The following is a 26,371-nucleotide window of genomic DNA, read 5'->3' as shown; positions in this document are numbered from 1 at the left end:
AAGCCCTTTAAGTCCAGAGGATCATCATGAGTAGGTCGCAGGAATAAGCACTGAACTTTTACGCTGTTTAATATTGGTTTTGATTTGATTTGTTACTATGTCCTGATTCTTCCTCTTGGAGTAAGGAAGTATGTAACTTTATTTTTTATCTTACGGAATCCCATAGTTATAAGACCTTGGATATTTTAGAAAAACTTTGCAGTTTGAGAGACTTCGGATATCTCAGAAAGGATATTTTACAGACTGTGGGACCTTTAAAAGTTGGAATGTTTTATATTGTGATGCTGATATTAGCAAGAGATCCTGGAGATAAACAAGAAAGGAAAGTTATAGTTGGACAGTGATGAGCTTGTATGTTAAGTAGACAAGAAGTCAATTTTGTTGGCTACGTTTTTTTCTTCTTTCTGTCAATTAGACACAAACTAAAGTCATGTGGGAAGAGAGACTCTCAACTGAGAAAATGCCTCCATAAAACTGGCCTATGGCAACCCTGTGGGACATTTTCTTGATTAATAATTAATGTATGAGGACCCAGCCCACTTTTTGCAGTGCCAACCCCTGGCAAGATGGTCCACAGCTGTATGAAGAAAGCAGATTGAACAAGCCATAAAGAGCAAGCCAAGAAGCAGCAGTATTCTGTGGTCTCTGTTTCAGTTCTCCAGGTTCCTACCCTGACCTCCCTTTATAACGGACTGTGATTGGAACATGTAAACTGAAACATCTCCTGCCCCAAGTTGCTCTGGACATAGTGTTTTACTACAGCAGTAGAAACTCTATGACACCACCGTAAGTGACTATATCACTACAACAAAAAGCTGATGAACTGAGGGATACATATGTAACCTTCAACTAAATTAGCAATGCTAAGATTAGATAACAATAAGTTTGTAATTTTATGAATATATGTATACTGTAGTCATCAGAAAAGATCAATACTTTTCAAATGATCTCATAAAACAAAAAAACAAAAACTAGAGATAGTCCAGAAGAGTTAAAGAGCCTTTACTGTTCTTACAGAAGACCTAGTGTTCAGTACCTAGCACCTTTGTGGCAGTTGATAATTGTCTGTAATTCCAATACCAGGGGATCTAAGGCCCTCTTCTGACCTCAACAGGTACCTGCACACATGTAGTATATATACATACACTCAAGCACACACACACACACACTCAATGCACACACACACACACACACACACATTAATTTAAAAACAATTAGCAACAATTTGAACCAGTGTCCCCAGATGCCACCATTTCTCAGTTCTGCTCCTGCAGCCTCCATAGGTGCATCGCTAGTTTACCTGGAACTCTGTCTCACCTTTCCTCTGAGACCTTCATAATGCAAAAGTTTCTACAAAGAATACAGTGTTTATTTTATTATCAAAAATTTGTCTTAATGGATCTGGAACCTCACTAGCATCTGATGATCACCTCTCAGAGATTTCTTTGATTACAACCAAAATAGCCTCTGTTGAATTGAAAAAATAAAGTAACAATCCCCCAAAATAAATGTGTTTCCTTGGCTTGCCTCTCTTATTCTCATCACCACTGTACATATACTACTACCATCTGAAAATGAACAAACATGAGAACAGGCAGATAAAAAACAAATTATGTTCTTCTCAGGCAGGAGAAAAAAATCAGTCATGGAAAAACACAAGAACATGATTTCTTCAAGACCATGATTTCTGAAGTCCAGAGTTCTGGATTCACACCCCCCTTTAGCCATTCACAAGATGTGTGAACAAGCCCTTATGCTCAGTTTCATCTTCTGAAACACAGGGGTAATAAGAGTATTTACCAAGATTTCCATGAGACTACATAGGCCAAGCCTGAATAACATACTACCAACAGAAATTATAGCCAAGTGATACTAAAGACTCACAATTTAGAATGACTTGACAGTGCTAAACACAGCAGGGTTAATCAGAGATAATGTCCAACTAGAACTAAAATATTTCTGTAGAAATTGCTTCGTGAGTATAATTCCATATGGCTTACTTTTTCTGAAGAGGGTAAATGCAGAAATTCACATACAATGGTACAGTTAAAGTTATATAAACAGAAATAAAACTATCAGTGAAAAGAAAAGATGTATGAATGTATCTTAGGACAAATATCCATCTTTCTTCCTTCCTGTTTACTTAATTTCAGAATATAGAAAACTAAGAAATTTATTTGCGAACCAGTTCATGTTAGAGCCATTCACCTGATTCATACATTAGCAGCCCCTAGAGGTCCACCACTAACTACTGCTATATATAACAATATTTTTCTATAGGGATTTCTGAAGGAAGTCAGTTCTTTTGCGCACTCTGGGAACTATCAGAGTTATACACAGACCTTTACTTAAGCTCCCAAAACCTTATCTGATTTTTGCATCTAATACTCATGGCAACAATACAAAACAGATGTTAAAGGAGACTGCATGTTGGTTTCCCAGCTGCCCAGACCCGAATAATCACACAAAAACTGTGTTAATTACAATACTGTTTGGCCAATGACTCAAGCATATTCCTGGCTAACTCTTATATCTTAAATTAACCCATTTCTATTAAACTGTGTATCACTACAAGGTTGTGGCCTACCGGTAAGGTTCCAGTGTCTGTCTCCTTTGGCAGTTACATGGTGTGCCCGACTCCGCCTATTGCCTACTCTCTCTATATATCTCTGTTCGGATTTCCTGCCTGGCTTTATTCTGCCCTGCCATAGGCCAAAGTAGCTTCTTTATTAACCAATGGTAATAAAACATATTCACAGCATACAGAGGGGAATCCCACATCAAATAGAATATTATAAATAACAAATGGATTAAAGAGGATCTGTTGATCTGAAAAAAAAGAGTAAAGTTTTTTAAATGCCGTGAAAAGTTGAATTAAAAACCAATTTTTAAATATTTTATTAAATTTATATTTTTAAAAACAATCTTTTTCATTTTACATACCTATCCCAGTTCCTACTCCCTCCCTCCTCCCTCTCCCCCCACTTTCCCCTCACCCTAACCCCCATCCTTTCTTCAGAGAGGGTAAGGTTTCCCAAGTAGAGTCAATGAAGTCTGACACATCACTTCGAGGCAGAACCAAGGCCATACCCCCTATATCAAGGCTGAGCAAGATATACCTCCAAAAAGAATGGGTACCAAAATGTCAGTTCAAGTACTAAGAATAAATCCTGGACCCACTGCCAATGGCCCCACAGACTGCCCAAGCCACACAATTGTCACCCACATTCAGCAGTCCTAGTTTGGTCCTATGCAGGTTCTCCCGCCATCAGTCCAGAGTTAGTGAGCTCTCACTAGCGTTGTTTCTGTGGGTATCCCCATTATGGTCATGATCCCTTCGCTCATATTATCACTCCTTCCATTCTTGGACTGGTCTCTGGAAGCTCGATCCAGTGCTTCCATCTGCTTCCATCAGTTGTTGGATGAGGTTTTATGATGAAAATTAAGGTACTCAACAATCTGATTACAGGGTAAGGCCAGTTTAGGCATCCTCTCCACTGCTGCTTAGAGTCTTAGCTGGGGTGATTCTTTCAGATTCCTAAGAATTTCCCTAGTGCCAGGTTTCTCGCTAGCCCCATAATGGCAATCAAGATATCTCTTTCCTTGCTCTCCCTCTCTGTCCTTCCCCCATTTCAGCCATCCCGTTCCCTCATGTTCTCCTCCTCTCTCCTCTCCTGCTCCCATTTGGTCCTTCATTCTCCACACACACACACACACACACACACACACACACACACACACACACACACACACTCCAATTTTCTCAGGAGATCTTGTCTAATTCCCCTTCCCAGGGGGATCTATGTATGTCTCTCTTCAGGTTCTCCTTGTTACCTAGCTTCTCTGGGATCATGGACCATAGGCTGGTTATTCGTTGCTTTATGTCTAATATCCACTTATGAGAGCCGGGCGGTGGTGGCGCACGCCTTTAATCCCAGCACTCGGGAGGCAGAGGCAGGTGGATCTCTGGGAGTTCGAGGCCAGCCTGGTCTACAAGAGCTAGTTCCAGGACAGGCTCCAAAGCTACAGAGAAACCCTGTCTCAAAAAACCAAAAAAAAAAAAAAAAATCCACTTATGAGTGAATATATATCACATTTGTCTTTCTGGGTCTGGGTTACCTCACTCAGGATGGTAAAAGAACAAATTTCTATCACTAGAAACATTAACATGCAAAGGATCTGAATTTTCCTATACTCAGTTTTCTAAAGATACATAAACATATCATTGAACCTTTCATTTCAAAACCAATTGCCAAAAAAAAAAAAACCCAAATCATAGACCATATTTCTCTAGACCCTAAAAAGAACATTTACTAAGCATATAATGGTATTCTGCCATACCCACATCCAAAGTCAATTTGGAAAACCAAGTGCTGAATATTTAAGAACCCATGTTTGGCACAGGAGCAGTAGGTCAGTAAGAGGGAGCTTTTCCAGCTTGTTTAAGGCCCTGAGTTCAACAGCCAGTACAAAGAAAAGGAAAAAAAAAGGAACCAAATTAGTTATTTTTCACAAGGTTATAAGATTTTTTTAGCCATTTGACAGGATACATTTCAGATAACAAAAGATACTAGATCAGTTATAGATTGAAATGATTTATTTTAAAAAACAGCATTTTGCAGAAGCTTTTTCACAGATACTGTATAAGAAAATTATTTCAGATTCCAGATTACTGTATAAGAAAAGAAAATTATTTCAGATTCCAGATTAACTATATAACAGTGTTAGAGAAAGGATGAAAGACATGTAAAATTTTAAAAATTAACATTACAAACTATGTAGAAGAAAGTGGTGATCTTAGTGCCTTAGACTAGTAGTTCTCAACTGTAGGTCATGACCTCTTTGGGACTGAATGACCCTTTCATAACACTAGCAAATTAGAGTTATGATGAAGTAGCAATGAAAATAGTTTTATGGTTGGGGTGTCACCAAAATATGAGGAACTAACTGTATTAAAGGGTCATAGCATTAGACCACTGCCTTAGACCTTAGTGTTACGATGATAATAAAACCTGATTATTATTCAGCTCTTCTACCTACACTTCTTTTAAAATTGAAGATCAATCTGATCCAAAATATTCACATCATTCATGGCTGATGGAGGTGACATTCATCAGTCTTCTCTATTCTGTTCTAAGTCATTTAGTAGGTAAGGTTTCAAAGAAGACAACATAGGACTTTAACCAAAGCCTTAAAAGTACAAAGGCATTTCTAAGTTTCAGGGCCAACTAATACTGCCTGAATCTAAATTCCCTTATCTATCCGAAAAAAAAGAAAGAAAGAAAGAAAGAAAGAAAGAAAGAAAGAAAGAAAGAGAGAACAAAAAAGCAAATAAAATTATGCATGACCCATACCTTTAGCAGTACAGAGAATAACACAACCTCCAAATTGTTTGTCATGGAAAACCCAGCCAAATTCCAGCAGAGTTCCCTTCCACAGGAAGTCTGGTTTGGGAATAGGAAGAAAATGGCTTATGCAACACTGAGAATGAATAGAGGGGCACCAAATACTTAGATGAAACAAGACAAAAATTATGCCAACAGTACAATGGTATACCAACATACTGAAAACAAGTCAGAGTTGGTGACTTAAACACCAAATAGGAAAGGGGGTCAGTCTTGGAGAAGGACAGTTTCTGACAGTAAATCAGAGAGGAGTACATACCCTTGGCTACACAGTAACAAAGAGAAAATACAGAAAAGAAATCAAGGATCCGACAGAAATATCAAAGAGAAATAAGACATAACAATCCCACCAGTCTGTCAGGAATCACAACAACAAAGAAATCCACACAGCTAAAGAAAACAGGAATGTAACACTCAGAACTGAATTTAAATTCTTCAACCAACCAGTTAAGATATGAAAAACAATCCTGAGAAAAAAATATAAAAACCTAGAATAGAAAGAGGCAAACAACCAAAAAGGAACAAATAAAACAAGAGTTGACTGAACTCAGAAATGAAACAGAAGTACACAGACATGTTCCAAAAAGGACGGTGGGGGTGCACCCCCACAATGAAGCAAAGGGAAACGACAGAAGTGATTAGTTAGCAAAGCCATGAGCATGTGACTAGCACAGTTTAGATTGGTGAACTATAAACAGCCAGCCCAATCCACAAGCAACAGGACAAGGCCACTGAGAACTTTCAACAAGCTCACTAAGGCTTACCAATTTCATCTTCAAAGATGAGGAAGAGGTTTAATCAAGGAGAACATGTTTTGGTTCAAATGAATTCAATTCAAAACTCATGCTCTGTCACTTATTAAAGCTATGTATGATAATTATGTTTACCATTCTAAGTTCTTTATTTATAATCTGTTATTAGATGGATGGATGTATGGATGACAAGCAGACAAAGCACACATATATACACAATACAATTGTACATGTATACATAGAGGTTCTCCCCTCCCAAAAAAAAAGAATATCAGAACACTGTATTGGAGGTAATTTAATTGGAAGAAGTAAAAGACCAAGGAGGGGTAAAACCAAAATAAGTCAATTCAAGGGTCCTTGCTGCCATGGTCACTACTATGGATTCTGGAGCTTAACCTTGCTGGCACTCTCTGGAGAATGACTAGATTGCTAATAGAACTATGTGGGCAAAGGTGGAGAGAAACATTTTTCCAATGGATTCTGCCCCTACAAGATAAAAGTTGTTAAAGGAGTTGCATTAACTTCCTACCCTACCAGCACTTCGAGCTTACAGACCATCCCAGCTGTATCTCCTGCCAGTAGACACTGAAGAAACCCTGGAGCAGAAAAGATACAGAAGGAGCGTGCTTGAGACCAGACACTGCTGGGGAAGACAAAGTCAAAGCCTGCAATAGAGGAATGTGAAGATAATATAAGAGGTAATGCTTAAGAGACAAAGAACAGAAAATCCTTCCCTGCCTTTTGTTCCTCAGGTTACAAGGGGTTATAGTAAGTACTACATAATGATGACAAGGAAGTTACTTAGCTCTCAAGGGATATACTGAGATGTTACTTGTTACTTTCATGATTGTTGCATAATGATGAACAAGGTTTGAAGCAACCATAACCCAACAAGTGAAAGCTAACTGAAGGTTCAATTCCTAAGAGATAAAAATCAGATTCACATGACTCAAACAATACCCATCTTTCCATGACTTAGCCATTCCCTACATATCTGTAATGAAATCCTGAATGCCACTTCAGCCTGTAAGAATAGCTATATTATTCTGCTTCAAATGGTAAGCATTTGTCTCTGCCACTGAAGAATACTGTCATTTCTATGGATATTATTGAAACCTATGAAAATCCAATTCCAGAACGTTAGCAATTCCAGAAAGGTTAAACTAGAACCCTGAGAACAAGCTAGAACCCACAAGGACAAGCAGAAGCATGTATCTGTAGGTATCTTCAGCTCTAAGCTCAATGATGTCAGTGACCTACAAAGAAGCTACACACACTAGTCCTAGATTCCCAAGAGCTAATGGAGGTACTTCAACAGATCTGGGAAAACTGCAGGGCTAGCCGATGCTCCATGCCAAAAATAGGATACAGCAGATTAGCAGCAACAGCATGTGGGGGCTAGAACATCACTTCACACCATCAGTGCTTCTGCCCCTCTATCTCACCCTAAATGTTTATTATGATCAGTGTTAGCCCAAAATTCAGAAGAAGTTCTGAGAAACAATTCCAGTTATGACCAACTCATAATACAGACTTAACCACAAAAGGTACAAAGCTCTCCTACCCTTATGATTAAATCCTGGCTCCAATATTTTGCCATAATTTTTATATGGTCATGGGCTTTGAGAGTCTTTCAAAGGCTTCCATGAAAATGCTCCTATGTTTCTTAGGTTGCAAAAACTGAGTCAGCCAAGTCAAAGGTCTTAAATTACCACTGTCCCAAATACTCAGAGCTATCACATATGTGCAACTCTTCCTCTTCTATTCCATGCTAGTCTTGATCCTATCACATATGACAGGTCTATCAGCACCCACTGCTACCAACAATAGGATCTTTATTATGGTTTCACTAGGGAGTAACCCTCAGCAACACCCCAACCAAGGGTATACTTTTAAGTCACTTTATAGACACTAACAGTCTAATCCTAAACTGCTGCGCAAGAGGTTTATTTGGAAGGTAATCCCAATAAGATGAAACAAGGAGAAACTAGCAAGAGTAAAAGTGAGAAAAGAGGGTGCATTATCAACTCAATCTAATCTGGCTTTTTTGAAGAACAGATGGAAGGCCTCTGAGAATTTTCCAGTCTAGACTCAATACAGAGAAGTACATATTTTATCAGCTCCCACACCCCATTAGTTAAGGTTGCCCCAGTGGACTATTAATGGCTTTCCCTTTGGAAGCAAACATTTACACTTGCTGACCAGCTCTCACCAGGATCCTAAGCCTCGAGCAAGAATCAGTGTTCTTGAACTAAAAGTACAAAATGTATATATAGCACGTGTGCATCAAGATAAACACCATCAACCTGAAGTGGATTGCTGCTGACCTAGAACTGATAATCACAACTACACTTGGACTTCAAAGTGAGACACAAATGTTGGGAGACTATGCACCAAGAGGTATGAGATACAATATCCAGGGGTGACACTGCCACCCTCAAGCCTTGGCAGGATGAGAATGTGAATGTCACAAAATAAAACATGGAAAGTTGGAAGAAGAAACACTGTTTAGCTTAGGAAACTAAGATATCTGTGGGCAATCTGAATGTCTGATGTGCAATGGAATGATGGAAATGAATGATAAGAAATACAAGAGATCTAAACTAAAAACACAAACTTGTCCAATAGTTCAAGCACTGATAACATCTTGATCTCCCGGTAAAAGTGGGTACAAGTAAAGAGGTCTGGAACATAGAGAATCAGAGAGAAAGCACTGGAAGAAGATGGCGCACGTTGGTGGGAGAAAAAGCAGGCAGGAGAGCATTCTACTGTTATGCAAGGAGACCAGTACCAACACTCAAGCATCAGGTGCTCCAAGGAAGCGAAGGTAGAGTCAAACCGAGGCATCCCATCAAACCAGCAAAAGGGGGATAGGTTAAGGAACTTTGGAGGTTCCTACAGTCTCCATGGAGCTGTTAAGATGGAGGTCTGATACTAAAGCACATCAGAGTGAATAGATAAAAACACAGAAACGAGTGGAGTAAACAGTCCATCCAAAATCCTTGTAAAGAGGAATGATAAGAGTTAACTAGAGGACTTTAGGTGGCTGGCTGGCTGGCTGGCTGGCTCATATTATAAGAAAGCACAAGTATCTTTGTGGAAAGGAGAACATGGGGTTAGGGGAGTGAGATCTGAAGTAGCCAATTTTTCAGTATGTGTAGAACACAATCTGACTTGATCCTCTCTATTTAATATGCTTAAAACCTGCTTTTAATATACCAACTAGAAAATGTGTATTTTACAATCTCATTTTCTGGGACTAATCAAGTAAGATTATAAGACATCTTCCCATAAAATCTTATCTTTTCTTATTCAGCATTATGAAACATAATATTCTTGGGTTAATTTCAGTTAACCCATTTCAAAGGTGACAATGGTATGCAGTGAGGAAAAAAAAGCCTGCTGTTGCTATTTGAAGGTTTTGTTTTCCCCCCCTTTCTGTCATGGGAGAAAATATTTATAAAGCAACTTATCAAGTAATCTACAGTTAGGAAGTGTCCAGAATAATCCTAACAGCACATACTTAATTGAATGCTAAAGCCTTGATTCCTATCTACAAAGTCCAAATAACTCAATTCTAGAAAATGCATGAGAGCTTGAAAAAACAGCAAAATCACTAGCACATTAGGTTCCTTTTAACTGCCAGGTGGTAAGTTGCTCTGAGGCTGTTTAGATTTGTGGTTGGGCCTCAAACCATGTCTCTGGAGAGCACTCCACTGGCAGCCGAACAATGTTATATTTAATATCTGTTCACTTTAAAACAATGCTGCCTACTTTTCTCTTATTGCTGTGATCACTTATCTTAAAAACTTACTGTACTCTGGGTGTATAAAACAATGTTTTATCATTTATCCACATTATTCTGGAATTACGTGACAGAACACATACAAAAACTGAATCAAAACCAAAACATGTATAAAGCAGTAACTAACTGCTTCCCTCTTCCCAATATGTGCCAAGTAAGTATAATTTAGAACCAAACTAAGCACAGAACACTTGAAAAAGAAGAAACATAAAATTAATCTAAGAATCTGGCATGAGCCATAGAAGACAGAGAAACTGCCTTCAGACTGGGCCTGAAAACCTCTTCAGTGCAGTGTTCTGCAACTCTCTAAGTTTCCCTGTACAGCCTGCAAGTAAAAATACTTAGGATGTTTTTCTGTATCTAGGATTTTTTCCAAAGACCAGAATAACAATTTTTTTGAACAATGAAGCTGTTTCTTTTTAATAAAGAATTGCCTTTTCTCCACAATCCACAGAGGACGAAACAATCATGCCCTCAAAACTTATCTTCCTGTCACCAAATCTACGAATGCACCTGTATCCTTTCCTCATTCCTTTAGAACAGAAGCCAACCTGCCCTCCAGCCCCAGGTAAACTAAATTCTACCCCCTTCTCAGGGTTCTTGACACCATCACTCATTGTCTAGTGCAGTGTCAGCCTCTGTGACACGCACTAATGGTACTTTAGCATGATCTAGCATCAGTCATCTTGAAACAAGGAAACAGGGAAAATAAAAAGCCCTCCCTGACACCCTATTTCAACCCCCTCCAGAACAAAGTCTCCCAAAGGTTACTTCACTTGCAATTTATTCTTCAACCCTTAACAAAGCTACTTGTGGTGAACAGAATCCACAACCCACGCACCCCATCCTCTTCAGTAGGCATCCACAACACCATAAACCTTGTAGGTTTCTTCAAGCTCTTCCTCTGAATTCAATCTTTGATGATTCTTCACTTTTTAAAGTTTTTTCAGGACTCAATTCTGAGTCCTCTTTCTATAGCATCTCCTAAAGAGATCTCTGAACTAATTTGGCTTTAGGGATATTAGTTCTGAGTCCTCTTTCTATAGCATCTCCTAAAGTGATCTTCTGTGCTAATTTGGCCTTAGGGATATTTTGTGACACCAGGTTTCTTATTTGAGCCCAAACCTGCTTGAGTTTCAAAAAAATTCTTCTACTTACTTCCTGGGTATGGAAGTAAAATAGAGGAATTCTATAGGCAAAAATTCTTGAGACTGTACACAGGGCTGTCCTTTTACAGTCACTTTTCTACATAAATGGGAAGTTCCATCATTAACTGAAATACTCAGTCAGTTGAAGCACTCTGTCTTCTTACTATAGAATTCCTTCAAGTATGCCTCTATTTTACTGACTTATCGTTTTGTCTCTGACAAAAAAACAAAAACTCTACTAATAAGAGAATTCACTTTTTTTGAGATAAAGTAAAATATAAAAACAGAATGGTCAAGATTTTATTTAAGCAAAACATTAGAAAGTTGACTGTCTTCCCATATTTTTCATATTATTTGTATTATGAACATATGTATTTAAATATAAGGGTACCTATTTATATCTTTTAAACATGCTTTCGTACAGAAAATATAAAAGGACTATTATTAGGATTAAATAAAGAGTCGAAAGAAGAAAAATAAGAACAGTACAACTGACACAAGGAGAAAACTAAGGCCATGATCACGGTCAGAGGTTGTGTACCACCCACCTAAGAATACAAGTCTCCGAGGTCTGGAGTCCTGCGCATGCCCATAATCTTAGCTTTGGGACACTAAAGCAGGAGGCATACTGCAAGTTTGATGCTAGCTTGGGTTACAGCAAGAACCTTTAAGGAAAAAAAATCTACTCAGGTACCCACTCAGAGCATTCCTATGAATAACAAAGCAGCTAGTTCAAGACAACACAGCTAGCTTTAGGGTAAGATAAAAAGGAATGTTACATCTGGAGACCTGAGAAAGGACAATATTCTACCTCTACAAAATGACACTATTTTCAACCTTAAATGATTTGATTTACTGCTATCTGGATAAACTGATCGATGGTTCAACCCATTTTCAAGTAATGTGCTGGTTTACTACTGCTGCTGGGAAGATTATCACAAACTTGATGATTTATTATTAACATTAATTTCTTTTCTTACAGTTTTGGAAATCAGAAGTCTAAAACTGAGGTGAATCAAGGTGACTACGGAGCTGTGTTTCTCTTCGACATTCTAGAGAAAAATCAGTAACCCAACATCTAGAAGCTGTAGGTCTTGACCCTTTGCAGCAATGGCATCATGCTGACCTGCTTCCTCTGACTTTAGCTCTCTAACTGTCCTACCAGTGTGGTTAGATAACCTAGGACAACCTCCCAACCCAGGATGCTTACTCACACATGCAAAGTTTCTTTTGCCATATGTAGCATACTTCCAGGATTCCTGAGGTTAGAACTAGATATATTTAGAAAGAGGAAAAGAGGTCATTATTCAGCCAACCACATAAGACTTCATTATGAGCTAATAAGCTGGTTCAATTAGTAACGTGCTTGTGACCTATTTGGTCACCAGAACTTGCGTAAGGAAAAAAAAACCTGGGTCTCATAATTGAAATACATACTCCTCTATATTCCAAATAATTTGGTATTAAAAATATTATTTACACAATTTTCAGGTCAGAAACACATAAATTACAAATGGTCCATACTCATTAGGCAGAAAGAGGCAGATCCCTGAGGCTCACTAGGCAGCTAGCATAAGCCTTCTTGGCAAGTCTAAAAAAAAGAGACAGATGGTGTCTGAGTTTGTTCACTAGCATCCACAAGCACAAACACAAATGTGAATGTAAATCTGCACACTTGCAAGCACACACATTTTCACATGTACCTACAAAAACTCATTAACATTACCAAAATTATAAGATGGCATGTTAGAAAAATCTACACAACAGTATGAATCAGAAATGGAAACCCAATCAAAAAAATGTTAAGTAACCTAGGCGGTGGTGGCACACACCTTTAATCCCAGCATTCGGGAGGCAGAGGCAGGCGGATCTCTGTGAGTTGGAGGCCAGCCTGGTCTACAGAGTGAGTTCCAGAACTGGTTCCATAGCTACTGAGAAACCCTGTCTCGAAAATCCAAAAACATTAAAAAAAAATTTAAAAAACTTAAATAAAAGAGCTAAGATAGAATCCTTTTACGTACCAAGTTTACTTTCTCCATTCCAAATAATCTGATATTAAGAACACCATGTATATGACTTTTCAGAGGTCAAGAATGTGAAGATTATTTAAGAAGAGGCCCACATAGACAAAACTTGAATGTGATAAAATAAATACAATATCAAGTTCTATACTAAAACCTGGGAACTTGAGGGTTTTGTGGGTAAAATGCTTGCAATGTGAACCTGTGCTCAGATTCTTAGCACCCAGACAAGCTGGATATGATAGTTGTAATCACAGTCCCCCGTCATCCATTTTTGGAAGTTCCCCTCCCCAGAGCTGCCTCAGTCCAAACCTTGACCCTTTCCCCCAGGGAGAGCCAAGGAAGCCTGCCAAACCTTGACCCCTCCCCAGGAAAGGTCAAGACCATTCCCACAGGCTATCTAAACTGCTCCCCAGAAAATAAACACGTGGTCTTCCCTCTTTTTCTTCAGTGGTCTGGTCAGTGGTCTTGTTGGCTTTCCATTCCCTCAGGGCCACCAGAGAGCGCAAACGTCCAAATAAACCTAGATATCTTTTAATTTTGTCTGATTTGGTCTGATTGGAATTATTTGCATAGGCAGAGAGGCTCATTTAAGGAATATTTCTAACAAAGGTGCTTTCAAAGGCAGAGAAGTCCAATCTCTGTGAATCCAAGGTCAGTCTGGTCTACACAGAAAGTTCTAGGACAGCCAAGGCTATGGTTGTGTCTCCAAAAACAAACAAACAATGAAAACAAAAGGAAAGAAAAGCTGGGCATGGAGGCATTAGAATGTAATCTCTACTGGGAGGCAAAAACAGATCCTTTGGGCTTTATGGACAGCCAATCTAGAAAAAGTGAGCTCCAGGCACACACACTCAAAACCTATTCTCCCTGCAGTCACGGGGACAACGTCTAATGGATGACTGAAAAAAAAGGAAAAAGTGATGGAGTCCACTTACACGTTAGGTATATATGAAGTCCAGAGAACTCATCTGATTTGGGAGGGACAACTACATAAGAGGGACACACTGCTAGAAAAAAACACAGTGAGGTTAAGATTCTATTTTAGAACCTATTCATGATCCCTGACAAAAAAAAAAAAGAAAAAAGCAGGAATTATTACACCTTAGAGGTGAATACAAAGATCTGTAAATCATTCAGAGAATTCAAAGGTGACGCCTGTGGCAGCCTCTTCCCTCCCCTCCCACTGCATTTGAGGACTGACATCTCTCAACCCGAAAATAACTGTGAAATTCAACCAACACAAAAAGGTGTCAGATTTTCCCTAGAGGAGCTCTCACAACCTTCTTGTTCACATGAAAGGATCCAATCCTGCCAATCAAAACACTTCTGTCTGCAGCTTCAGGATGCTGCCTCACTTTAAAGCTGAGGTTAATGTTGGGATTAACACATTGCATCACCTGAGGCTTTTCCCCAGACTGAAAACATAAAATACACTTCAATTCCCTTTGACATGGAGTTGAGATGCCAATATCTTTGCATAAATAGATTATTTTCGCAAGTTCTGACATTCACAAGAGAAATTTTAAAAGGGATTTCTTTTTAGACTCCCAAGAATCTAGTTGTAGGGCATGGGATTGTGGGGCAACAGCAAGACAGCTTGGCAGGTAAAACTGAAGCCTAGTGCCCTGGATTCAATTTCTAGAACCTACATAAATGTGGAAGGAGAGAACCAACTCCCTACACATCAGGGACTGTTCGTTTTTAGTGGGATGCTACATGAATCATCTGGTAAAATTAATAATTTTTAAAAGGAAATAACAATTCTTGACCTTTGTCTACTGTACAGAAATACCATAAAACACCAGCTTAATTCTGGTAAGCAGTCTGGATGTCATTATGAGTAAGAAAATTTAGTCTCAGAAAGGCAATTTACTCTAGGAGCAAATTAAAACTACGGTCTATACTCTGACCTTTGTTAAATCTTTACTTAAAAGACTTCAAATATGAATACCAGTACTCAAACTCTATAGGAAAACTCCATAGCTGGTAGCTAATAAAAGTAAAGAAGATGTTTTGAGAGGCATCACAAAATAAGAAAACAGATACCTCCAATGAACAATTAACACAAAACCCTCAAGGAATAATAGTAAATTGACTCTAGCAGCATGTAAAAAGGATCATGATCACAAAGGGTTTACCCTAGAATATGAGGCCATCTTAATACCTAATAATCAATGTAATAAACCTGAATGAAGAAAAGCATCTGACAAAGTCCAGCACTCTGTAACAATTAAACAAGGGAAAAGAAGACTTTCTCAGTTTGTACAAGGCATCCATGGGAAACCATTGTCAGCCCTGTAATTAGTGACGGATGATTAATGCTTTCCGGTAAGATAAGACACTAAACAGGGATGTCTACTCGTGCTGATTCTACTTGAAGAGTGAACATCTCTAGCCAGGGCAATTAAACCAGAAAATGACATAAAAAGCATTCATATTAGGAAGGAGGAAGTAAAACTTTCTCTCTCTCTCTCTCTCTTTCCCTATCTCTATCTCAAACACACAATATACACATGTATGTATATAAAGATAATCATGATATAATCTAGCAAATAAAAATACAAAGACATACACTAAGGTACTATTAGAACTAAATAAATTAGTCTAGCAAGGTTGCAAGACACAATAGCTCTCTAGATACTTACAATTAACATTCCAAAAATAAAATAATTTTATTACTATTATATTATTATACATCAAAAATAAAATACTTAAACACAATAGATCTCTGGGCACTTAAAATTAACATTCCAAAAATAAAATAATTTCATTATATTATTATACATCAAAAATGAAATACTTAGGAATAAATTTAACAAAAGAAAGAGAAACTTAAACTCTAAAAACAAGAAAACATTGTCCAAAAAATGAAAGAAGAGCTATACAAATGGAGCAATATCCCATGTTCATGGACCAGATTTAACACTGCTAAGATGGAAACACTCTGAAAACTAATTCACTGCAATGAATTATGTGTAATCTATATCTATGAATTCAGTGCAATACATATCAGAACATCACCCAAATAGTTTCTTTGAAGAAATGGACAGGCTGATACTAAATTCATATGTAAAAATCAAAGAATAACCAAGATAATCTTGAAAAAGAGAAAGTTGCAAGATTTGTACTTTTCAACTTCAAACTAATTTTGCAACTTGCAGTTTTTATAGTATTAGCTTAAAAGGAAGCAATGGAATAGAACTGAATCTAAAATAAACCTGTATGTCTTTGCTTAGTTGATTTTTTTCAAAGAAGGTGCCAAGACAAAAAGGGAAAGAGCAATCTTTTCAAAAGTGGTACAAGAACAAGAGAATATCTACACATAAAAAAAAAAAAACTGAATCTGAATCACTACCCCATATAATACATAAAATCTTGTCGTAGCAGCTAAAGGTCATAAAACTCTTAGAAGAAAACAGAACCAGAGAAAACAGGAGGTGAGGGGAGGCAAATTAAAACCTTTCATGATTCTCAAAATACTATCCCTCAAAAGATAAAAAGACTATTTTAATGAAAAAATTTGCAATAGTGTACCTGATAAGAGATATGTATCTAAAATAAAGAATTTTCAATAATACAAAAAAAAAAAAAAAACCAAAAAACTAGCATCTCTGGGAGTTCCAGGCCAGCCTGGTTTACACAGTGAGACTGTGTCTCAAAACAGAGGGGGGAGAAAGTAGCCAACTGCAAAATAGGTCAAAGATAAAAGTAAACATCTCTCCAAAAATATACAAGATATACGTGTATATCTTAAGTGCTAAAAAGCACATGAAACATCATTAGGGAAATACAAGTCAAAGCCATAATGCAAGCTGCCACTTCACCCATTGAAGGATGGCTGAAAGGGTAAGGCAGCAGATAATAAAAACTGGCTAGGCTATGGTGAAACTTAATCTCTCATACACTGCTGGTGGAAAAGTTCAGTTTGAAAAGGTTTGGCTCCATAAAATCCAACAATTTTACTGTTGGCTAATACCCAAAAGAAATGAAAACAGATATATAAAAATTTTTATCTACAAATATGCATGGAATAAAGTAGAAACAAGCCCAATGTCAAAAAACTGAATGGACAACTAAAATGTGATCTAATACTAGAAAATACAATTTGTTCACAAAAAAATTGATACATGCTACAATGTGGATGAATCTTAACACCATGTTTGCTGAAAAAATAGTTTCAAAAGTGTACAATTATATTGTAATAAAATAATGGACAAATATATAGACAAAAAAATAGATGGGTGGTTGGTTAGTCCTGGATAGTGGTAATGTAGGATGACTAATGTAAATGAGCATGAAGTTTCTTTATAGGTGATAAAAATGTTTTAAAATTAGATTTCAGTGACAGTTATATATCTCAGTAACTATGCAAAAATTTGTTGTATACTTCAAAGAGGACTGTATGGTATATTCCTGTATACCTTAGACAAAGCTATTTAACAAAAGCAACAAACAGCTTTAACTGTGTTCTCCTGGACCACTTGTTTGAGGAGAAGCCAGTTTCTGTGTCCTTCCAACACTTAAGCATCCTTATGGAAAGGGCCACACAGAAAAGAATTGATACAGCCTCCCCAATACATTATGAGTGAACAATCTTTAAAGGGAAGCCACTAGCCCCAGACAAGTTCAGCTGACTGTAATTCTGACTAACATCTTAAACATTTCAGGATTTTTAATTTATTTTTTAATTTCACATATGTATGCTGTATTTACATCCTTTTTCCCTTGTCCCTTTTCTCCTTCAACCTTTCCCATACCTCTCCCCTTGCTCCCTTCCAAATCTGGGACCCCTTTTCCTTTAACTACAATTGTTACATACATACAACAATAGTAATTATATTATATTATAAATAAATATAAATGCAACCTGCTGAGTCCATTTGGTGTTGCTTATAGGAATATAATTTTAGGGTTAACCACTGGTATTGGATTAGCGGACCCACTTCTGGGGAAGGTTGATTCTCCCTCTCTGAACTATCATTAATTTCCTAGCTCTTCATCTGGGAATAGGGCCTAGTGAGACTTCCCAATGATGATAGTCTGGGCAGAACTACTAACTCACAAATCCCTAACAAACAGAAACCATGTTCTATAAGCCAATGGAGTTTCCATTGTTACTACATAATAGATAACCTTCAGCAACACTCTCCTTAATATTAGGCACTATCCCAAAGACAGGAATCAAAGGAATTATGTGCCCAGCAACCCTTCTTCCTCTAAGAGTTTAGTTTATTCTTATCCATAGGTTTGCTGTAGTTGCTGGCGTTTTAGGACGTGATACCATCGCACAATGAGTCAAAAACGGACACCTGATCAAAACTAAGCCAATAAAGTCCTTCTTTCAGAATTTAACTGAAACTGGCAAATGGACACTGTCCTTCAACACTGTCCTTCAAACAGCTGAAGTCATAAAATGTAGAACTTCAGTGCTGTCCATTTTCTACCTCTTGGGAAGAAATTAGACAATGGATGAGGAAGAATTAAGACTTGATACATGGACTAGAAGAGATTTAAGACACAGCAGAGGCGATGTAAGTCTCTGATTCTAGTGGTTCCTCAGACCTCTCTTTCCACAGAGAAGCCACTTTCTTAACCTCAGCATGTAAAACAGCACTAAACACGTAAGAGATGACAAAGTATTTGTTGAATAAATGAGTGAGTAAAATAATCTCCATTTTCCAACTAGTTTTCAACCAAGTTACATTTGACTATGTAACTTTTAATCTTTCTTTTGTTGCATTTATATATTTTGTATCTTTCTATTACTATACTTAAATAATATAGAGCTGGGCATGATGGTGCACGCCTTTAATGTCAGCACTAGAGGCAGGCAGATCTCTGTGAGTTTGAGGCCAGCTTGGTCTACAAAGCGAGTTCCAGGACAGCCAAAGTAGTTATCAGACAGAGAAACCCTGTCTTAAATAACCAAAAAAGAAAAAGAGAAAGAAGGAATATATCCTGATTGCTGGTTCATATGGACTCTTTCTTTACAGCTAGACAGCACAGCATTTTTTAATCATCTTTGGTATCATCAATACCATGTAGGCTAGAAAACAGAAAATGTTCAAGAATTTATGATTTGCTTGATCCTGAATTCTGTAATCTTCAGCTTTTATAGTTACTATCACCAATTTATCAAGACCTAACATCTACAAACTTTGTCCTTATTTTTCATACAATTGAATTCACCCCACAAATATTTGAACACATACCACAGGCTACAGGTGGACAGAAAAAAAATGGGTTTCTGCCCTCAAGGACTTTACTATCTGATACAGACAACTCAGCATGTGTGTAAGAGAGTGTGCACACCTACATGTATGTGAGTATGGATTTTAACATACCACTGTATCCATCCTTACCTTCCACCTTATTTAAACCAAGGCCCTTTTGTTCTTCACAACCGTGTGTGCCAGGTTAGCTGGCCTACAAGCTTCCAGAGACTCTTCTGTTTCCAGCTCCCTCATGGTGCTATACAACAAGCACTAGAATTACAGATACACACTATGTCTTGGGCTTTCTACTGTTGTGAAGAGACTCCATGACCATGGCAACTCTTATACAGGAAAGACATTTAATTGAGGTGGTAGCTTACAGTTTCAGAGGTTTAGTCCATTATCATCATGGTGGGGAGTATGACATTGGGCAGGAAGACATGGTGCTAGAGCATAGCAAGGGCTACGAGTGCTTACATCTTGACTCACAGGCAACAAGAAGTGGTCTGTCTCACTGAGAGTAGCTTGAGCACAGAAGACCTCAAAGCCCACCCCCACAGTGACACACTTACTCCAACAAGGCCACACCTACTTCAACAATGCTACACCTTCTAATAGTGCCACTCTATTTGGGGGTCATTTTCTTTCAAGCCACCACATACTATCATACATAGCATTATTGTGGGTCCTAAGAATTCAAACTCAGGTCTTCAGATTTAGATGTCAAGTGCTCTACCCCAAAGAGCCATCTCCTCAACCCCAGGTAAACGTATTATTATAGAACTGTGTGTTGTGATGGGCAAGACATGCACAAACTGCTCAATAGCAGAAAAACTACAAGGAGTTTACACTCTGCTTGAGAAGGCAAGACAACTATGGAAAAAGATAATAGCCAGGTCATGTGGTAATGGCTAACCACCCAGTGACTTGTTTTCCAGGTACACTAAATTGATTTATACATTTTTCAATAAGACCCGACTGTGAAGTAACTTTAACCAAAATTTCCTACTGCCTACTATGTGCCAGGTACCTGATTAACATTTCTATACTGAATGTTAGTTAACAGTGCCTCATTCAATTCTCACATTTGACAGATGAAAGAAGTAAGCCTGAAAGAGTGCAGTGACTTCTAAGTCTACAGAGCCAGCAAAGTGACAGAGCTAGTGCTCATCACTATGTCTGTAAGTCTACGTCCAAGTATGCCAGAGTCTACACCCTGGAGCCATTCCCATGTCCTTAGACTGAGTTTCTAATTGCATTTTCATTCATCCTATGGCACACAATACAATCACCAACTACTAGCCTGGTACACTAGGGAAGGGACCACATCAGATCACATTGCTGGAGTCTAGCACCTATTATATAAAGCACCAAGTGTTAAGAGGAACATGGATGCGTGACTCAAGTTATATTGTGTTTTTGACCATTACATGTAATCAGTTGTCCAAGTATTTAGCAATAAATTGATTGTTCCTTTCCTTTGACATTAGCAATGAGCTCAGCACAATCTCTTCATCCATCAGAAAAAATTCTAAATGCAAACTTAAAGCTGATGGTTCACAAAGTTAGTAGAGTAGGGGAAATAAAACAGTGCTTATTGTTTTCTGCAGAGCTAGCAATGTTTGCAAAATTAAGAAACTGAGCAGTTGGTGTTTGCCCCTTGATCCTTGAGCAAGACTGCTGCTGCACCAAGATCAATGGCTGAGGCGTGGAACACATCAAGCAGTGTTTGCAATACAGTGTGATTCCACACACACGGAGCAAGGAAGGAATCATTATGTAAGATAGGGAAAAATCCTCCCGCTAGAAAGCACGTGGCACTGCACCTGGTGTAAAGTCGGTATTAATACCCGATAAATGTATACAGAGAAGATGACTGAAAAGCCTGTTGAGAACATCAGCTGTTGATTAAATTTGGAGGGAAAAGTTCAGCCACGGAAATCTACACAGGTTATGTTAGGAACTCAAAAATACTATGGAATAAGTGGATCGGGATATGGGATAGAGTCAGAACGATCAAAAATGACAATACTTAAAACTGCTGAATTAAGAAAGCATGAATTTGGCATCCTATACCTTAGTATAAGACTGGCACCCAAAGGAATGCTAATTAGCAATCTCATCAGAAATAACAAAAACTAACTCTGAAGCAGAGCTAACTTTGCAATCTGTCCCAAATAAATGCAAGGTCGGCCTGGCTAACAGCTGAAACCCACCACTTACCCTCTCTATCCACTTAATAAAAGAGTCTTTCGGGCTGTAGAGAGGGCTTAGCCGTTAAAGGCTAGGCTCACAACCAAAAATAAGTTCTTCAGTGTGCCAAAGATATTGTGTCAAAAATCTTAAGCCACTGGCGCTAATAACAAACAAGTTATTAAAATGCATTCTCCGTTTAAAAAAAATGAAGTATAAGGGAAGACCCGACTCCATGATAGTAGTGGAGACCCTGACTGTACCACTGGTACAGGTAAGGATTTTCCGAAATAAACCCCGGTCTTACACAATGAAAAAGCAATTTAATAAGTAAAAGGCTTAGGATACACAGCTTTACTCATCTCCAGCACGGAGGATGTAAGCGCTGAAGTCGCCTAGCGAAGTCTTTTACCTAGAACTTTACATTTATAATACAGGCTGCTTCCCAAAAGACACTGGCAAGAAATTCAAGGCAACTATAGTACTTCAGGATAACTCTAGAAGAAAGGACTACGCGAAGCTTCTTTACCTCACTAGATACTATCCAGGGGCCAACTACCCTCCGCGTCTCGGCCGGAGGATCGCTATCCCTTAACGGTGGTACACGTACACACACACACACACACACACACACACACACACACTCCCCACCCCACCCCCCGCAGCTGGACCCCCCGAAGCAGAGGTGCAGGTTGAAGTGAGTTCACGCTCCACGACACCGCACGGCTCACCTCATGCCGAGGCAAAGAGCAGCTTTCGCTGGAGGCAGCGAGGAGTGACAGATATGTCACCTGTGCAGGAAGAGGGGCGCGAAGGCATCTTCCCAGGCCAGTACCCAGTACTGGGGTCCCGGCACAGGCAAACTTTCGGCCCCCTGCCCAGAGCCTCCCGGGACCCCCTGACTCGTCTCTGCCCACCAAGCCCCGCCCCCGGCCGGTCTCCCCCCCCCCCCCCAGCCCGCGCCCCCCTTGGCCTGCGCGCGCCCCAGCGGGCTCTAAGGCGCGCCTCCGCGGCTGGCCCGGCCGGCAGAGGGCGGGGTCGCTCACCGGTCCGCAGCTCGTGCTTGACAGTGAGGAGCTGCTCGCAGCCGTCCCCGCCGTCCCCGCTGGTGCCCGCGCCGCCGCCACCGCCGCCGCCCTCCCCCTCCATCTTCACCCTCTTTCCGATCGCGCGGGTCGCACGGAGGGGGACCTGATGGGACAGCAGACGCCCCGTCTCGTCGCAGCCCCAGGAGCCGAGCTACGGCAGCGCCACAACTCCGTCGCCGAGACGAGTCTCTTTCCCGCTCTGGCCGCGCAGCTCCTCCGCCTCCTCCCCTCAGCGGGCACCGCTAGTACGCCGCAACCCCGCGCCCTGCGCCTCCACCTCCTCCGCCAGGCCGCTCCGCCCACAGCCAGCCGCGGAGACAGCCCCGAGCCGCCAGCGCTATTGGGCGCAGTGCGCGCGCGTCTGCCAGCGCCCGTTCCCATTGGGCGGCCCACGCTGACGTTTCACGAGTCGCCCCGCCCCGCTGCTCGAATTGTTGTTGCTTGGCGGGGAGGCAGGAGAGGGAGGAGCGCGGACGCTCCGATTGGCAAGACCCAAGATTCGGCCCCACCCACTGTCTTTGGTGCGCACGCGCAGGAAGGCCTTCCCTCTCCTGACCTCCCCAGAATGGTCACACCCCTTATTCCCCAGCTTCTATCTGTTAGTAAACAGAGTCTAGTAGTCAGGAGGCGCTTCGGACCTCTGATTGGCTACTACAGAAAGAGGCGTGGAAAGATGATTGGACCGCTTGGTCCGCCAATCACGGTAGACAAAGGAGGGTCCGGGAGAGAAGCACTTGTCACCCACGTGCTTGCGCGCGCGCGTCTCAGGGTCCAAGGCAACGATCTACAAATGGGTGACCGCCTGGAAGATGTCATGTCCTCGTATGATGTTACTCGCTGTAGTTAGCAGTAAATAACTGGATTTTTTGTTAAATTCTGTTCTGTGGGTAAAAGTACTTGCAGACAGCCGGAGTTCAATTTCCATGTAGCGGAAGGAAGAGAACGAACACGTTGCCCTCCTACCTCGACACAGCTCTGTGACACACATCACCCACACACGCGCACACACACACACACACACAAATGAGTTTTTAAAAAATTGAGTATAGGTAGTTCCTACACACAAAAGTCAAGGTTCTGACTCACAACAAAAATGGAAAAAAAATTCATTTTTGTCGCTCTGTGCAACCTTGACCTCCCTCACCGGTCCTTCTGCCACTACCTCTCAAGTGCTGAAATTAGCGGCCTGTGCCACCGATATAGTGCTGGGGATTGAACCCTGGGTTTTATGGATGCTAAGCAAGCATTCTCCCAATTAAGCTACCTCTGCATTCCAAATTTTTTCATGTTTACCACGTTCTTCCCAGGCATCCAAGGGTGTGGCGAATCATAAAATAGGATACAATTCCTGCTCTTGAAGAGCTTTTAATGGAACTTGAGAAATGGGCAACTTGCATATATACACAGAAAACTATAAATAATTTAAACATCTGTGGAGCAGTATAAAGCCTTAGAGATCGCGCAGATGGCAACAATTATTCTCAAGGTTTTGGGGCAAGGAGGAAATCTGGATAGCCAATTTAGAGGACAAGTAAGACAAAAAATACCACTACCGACGTTTCACACAGGTAGCTGGGAGCCTAGGTCTAGAGGATATCAAGCACTGGTAAGTGAAGTGATTGGCAGTGTGAGACAAACAAATAAATAGGCAAGGTGAGTGTGTCTTACTTTTCTTCTTGCTGTAAAAAAAAAAAAATACAAAAGCAGCCTGAAGAAAGAAAGGGGTTTTTCAGTGCCCGTTTTGAGGATAGTGTTTCATGGAGGAGGGAGGCATAGTGGTAGGAACAGGAGACCGCTGGTCACAACGTGTCTATCATCGAAGCAGGCAAGGATGAACATGGCACCCAGCTTTCTCCTTTTTATTGAGTCCAGGACCCCAGCACAGGAGATGGTGCTGCCCACAGCTAGGGTGGATCTTTCCTGTTAAGCCTCCCTTAAAGAGACTCCCCCAGGTTTGTTACCTAAGTGATTCTAAATCCAGTCAAACTGAGAATGAAGATGAACCGTGTCGGTAAGACAATGGATACTCTTAAGTGCTATGTTGAACTACAGATTTTATTAAGTACATGAGAAATTCCATAGACCAGCTAGAACAGCCAAGTCATTCTGTAACTCGTCATTTTACATGAGACTGGAGGGAAGCGAGAGCTCACAGGAAGAGACTCTAACTGCAAGTCTAGCACTGACGGATTAATTTCTGGGAACAGAAACAAATGGTAATGAGAAAAGACTTGAGCACAGATAATATAATAATGATCTTCTAAATTGAGTATGGATTAAATGAGGGACCGGCAAATTATTTTCCTGTTAGAGACCAGATAGCAACTCCAAGGCTTTGGAGCCATATGCTCTCACTTATAACTATCAACTCCAGGAAAGCCGTCAAAAATAACAGCAAATGGCTGTGCTCCCGTAAGATGTTTAAATGGATACTGGAATTTGAATTTCACATGTCATAGCTCAGTATTGTCTTACTATCTTTTCAATTGTTTAAAAATAGAAAACCCACTTTCCGGCGGTGACGACCTCCCTACGAGAACATGCCTCTCGCAAAGGATCTCCTTCATCCCTCTCCAGAGGAGGAAAAGAGGAAACACAAGAAAAAGCGCCTGGTGCAGAGCCCCAATTCCTACTTTATGGATGTGAAGTGCCCAGGATGCTATAAAATCACCACGGTCTTTAGCCATGCACAGACGGTAGTCCTGTGTGTCGGCTGCTCCACTGTCCTCTGTCAGCCTACAGGCGGGAAAGCAAGACTGACAGAAGGATGCTCCTTCAGGAGGAAGCAGCACTGAAAAGCACCAGATTCGAGATGAGTGGGAACCATCCAATAAACACATTTTGGATATAAAAAAAAAATAGAAAACCCATCCTTAGCTCATGGGCCTTTAAAAAATAGACAGTGATCTCTATTTGGTCTCCATGGTTGGCAGATTCCCGCATCAGGTTACCATGAGAGAGAAAGCAGAAACATCTATGGCGCCCCGTTAGACCACGGCCACAGCTCCCTGGATTAACCTGCCTGGTATGCCTGGTCTACCATGCTGCGGCTTCCTACTTAGCTGTGCTATTTGGAGCCAAGCAATGGCTGCGTGCGGTTGTTCATTTGTTCATTCAACAACCTTCACACCCATTATGTACCAATTAGCGTGGTAGGTGTCAGGGACAGAGTGTACACAAACAGATGCCATCCGAGCTCTCTATAGAGCTTACAGTTAAAGAATGGAAATAAACTCTAGGTAATCACGTAAGGAAATGGCAGCCTCTCCATTACAATCACACCATGATGGAAAAACCAAGGTACTACAATGGAACACATCAGGAGTCCCTAGTTCACTCTAGAGTTGCTGGAAGAACTCGGTATGAAAGTTTTTTTTTTTTTTTTTTTCCGAATCTTTAAAGATGAATACAGTTTTAACCAGGACTTTGAAGAAACTGACCTAATGCTTACCAATCTCATTTCCTCTTCTTGGTCAGACAGGAAGAACTTTTCATTTTTTTTTTTTTTTCTTTTGAGACAGGGTTTCTCAGTGTAACCCTAGCTGTCCTGGAACTCACTTTGTAGACCAGGCTGACCTTGAACTCTCAGAGATCTGCCTGCCTCTGCCTCCCAGGTGCTGGAAATAAAGGTGTGTGCCGCCACTGCTCATCTAAGAACTTTTTTTCTTTTCTCTGTGCTTTTGCAGCTAGGTTTTTATGAAAGTTACCTGGCTAGTGGGCAGACACGGCGCATAAACATTC

At 40.2% G+C, this 26,371-nt stretch overlaps 2 protein-coding genes across 2 annotated transcripts in view; one reads left to right on the top strand and one right to left on the bottom strand.

Annotated features, from left to right (window-relative positions):
• Rps6ka5 (ribosomal protein S6 kinase A5) overlaps positions 1 to 22,902 on the bottom strand; it is a 177,422-nt gene extending 154,520 nt beyond the window's left edge. The window contains exon 1 of the mRNA XM_057782455.1: positions 22,589 to 22,902. Within this exon, the coding sequence (XP_057638438.1) occupies positions 22,589 to 22,691 (103 nt within the window). The 5' untranslated portion in view covers positions 22,692 to 22,902. The remainder of the gene's footprint in view (positions 1 to 22,588) is intronic.
• A 2,246-nt stretch (positions 22,903 to 25,148) lies between these two features.
• On the top strand, positions 25,149 to 25,453 carry LOC130882700 (40S ribosomal protein S27). Its single transcript, XM_057782976.1, has one exon. The coding sequence runs from the start codon at positions 25,171 to 25,173 to the stop codon at positions 25,423 to 25,425; it is 255 nt and encodes an 84-aa protein (XP_057638959.1). The 5' UTR covers positions 25,149 to 25,170; the 3' UTR covers positions 25,426 to 25,453.
• Positions 25,454 to 26,371: the final 918 nt, after the last annotated feature.

The sequence above is a fragment of the Chionomys nivalis genome, chromosome 10 (genome assembly GCF_950005125.1).
Source record: "Chionomys nivalis chromosome 10, mChiNiv1.1, whole genome shotgun sequence".
Classification (NCBI taxonomy): domain Eukaryota; kingdom Metazoa; phylum Chordata; class Mammalia; order Rodentia; family Cricetidae; genus Chionomys; species Chionomys nivalis.
The sequence above is the reverse complement of the archived record's forward strand: the minus strand, read 5'-3'. Positions and strand labels throughout refer to the sequence as shown.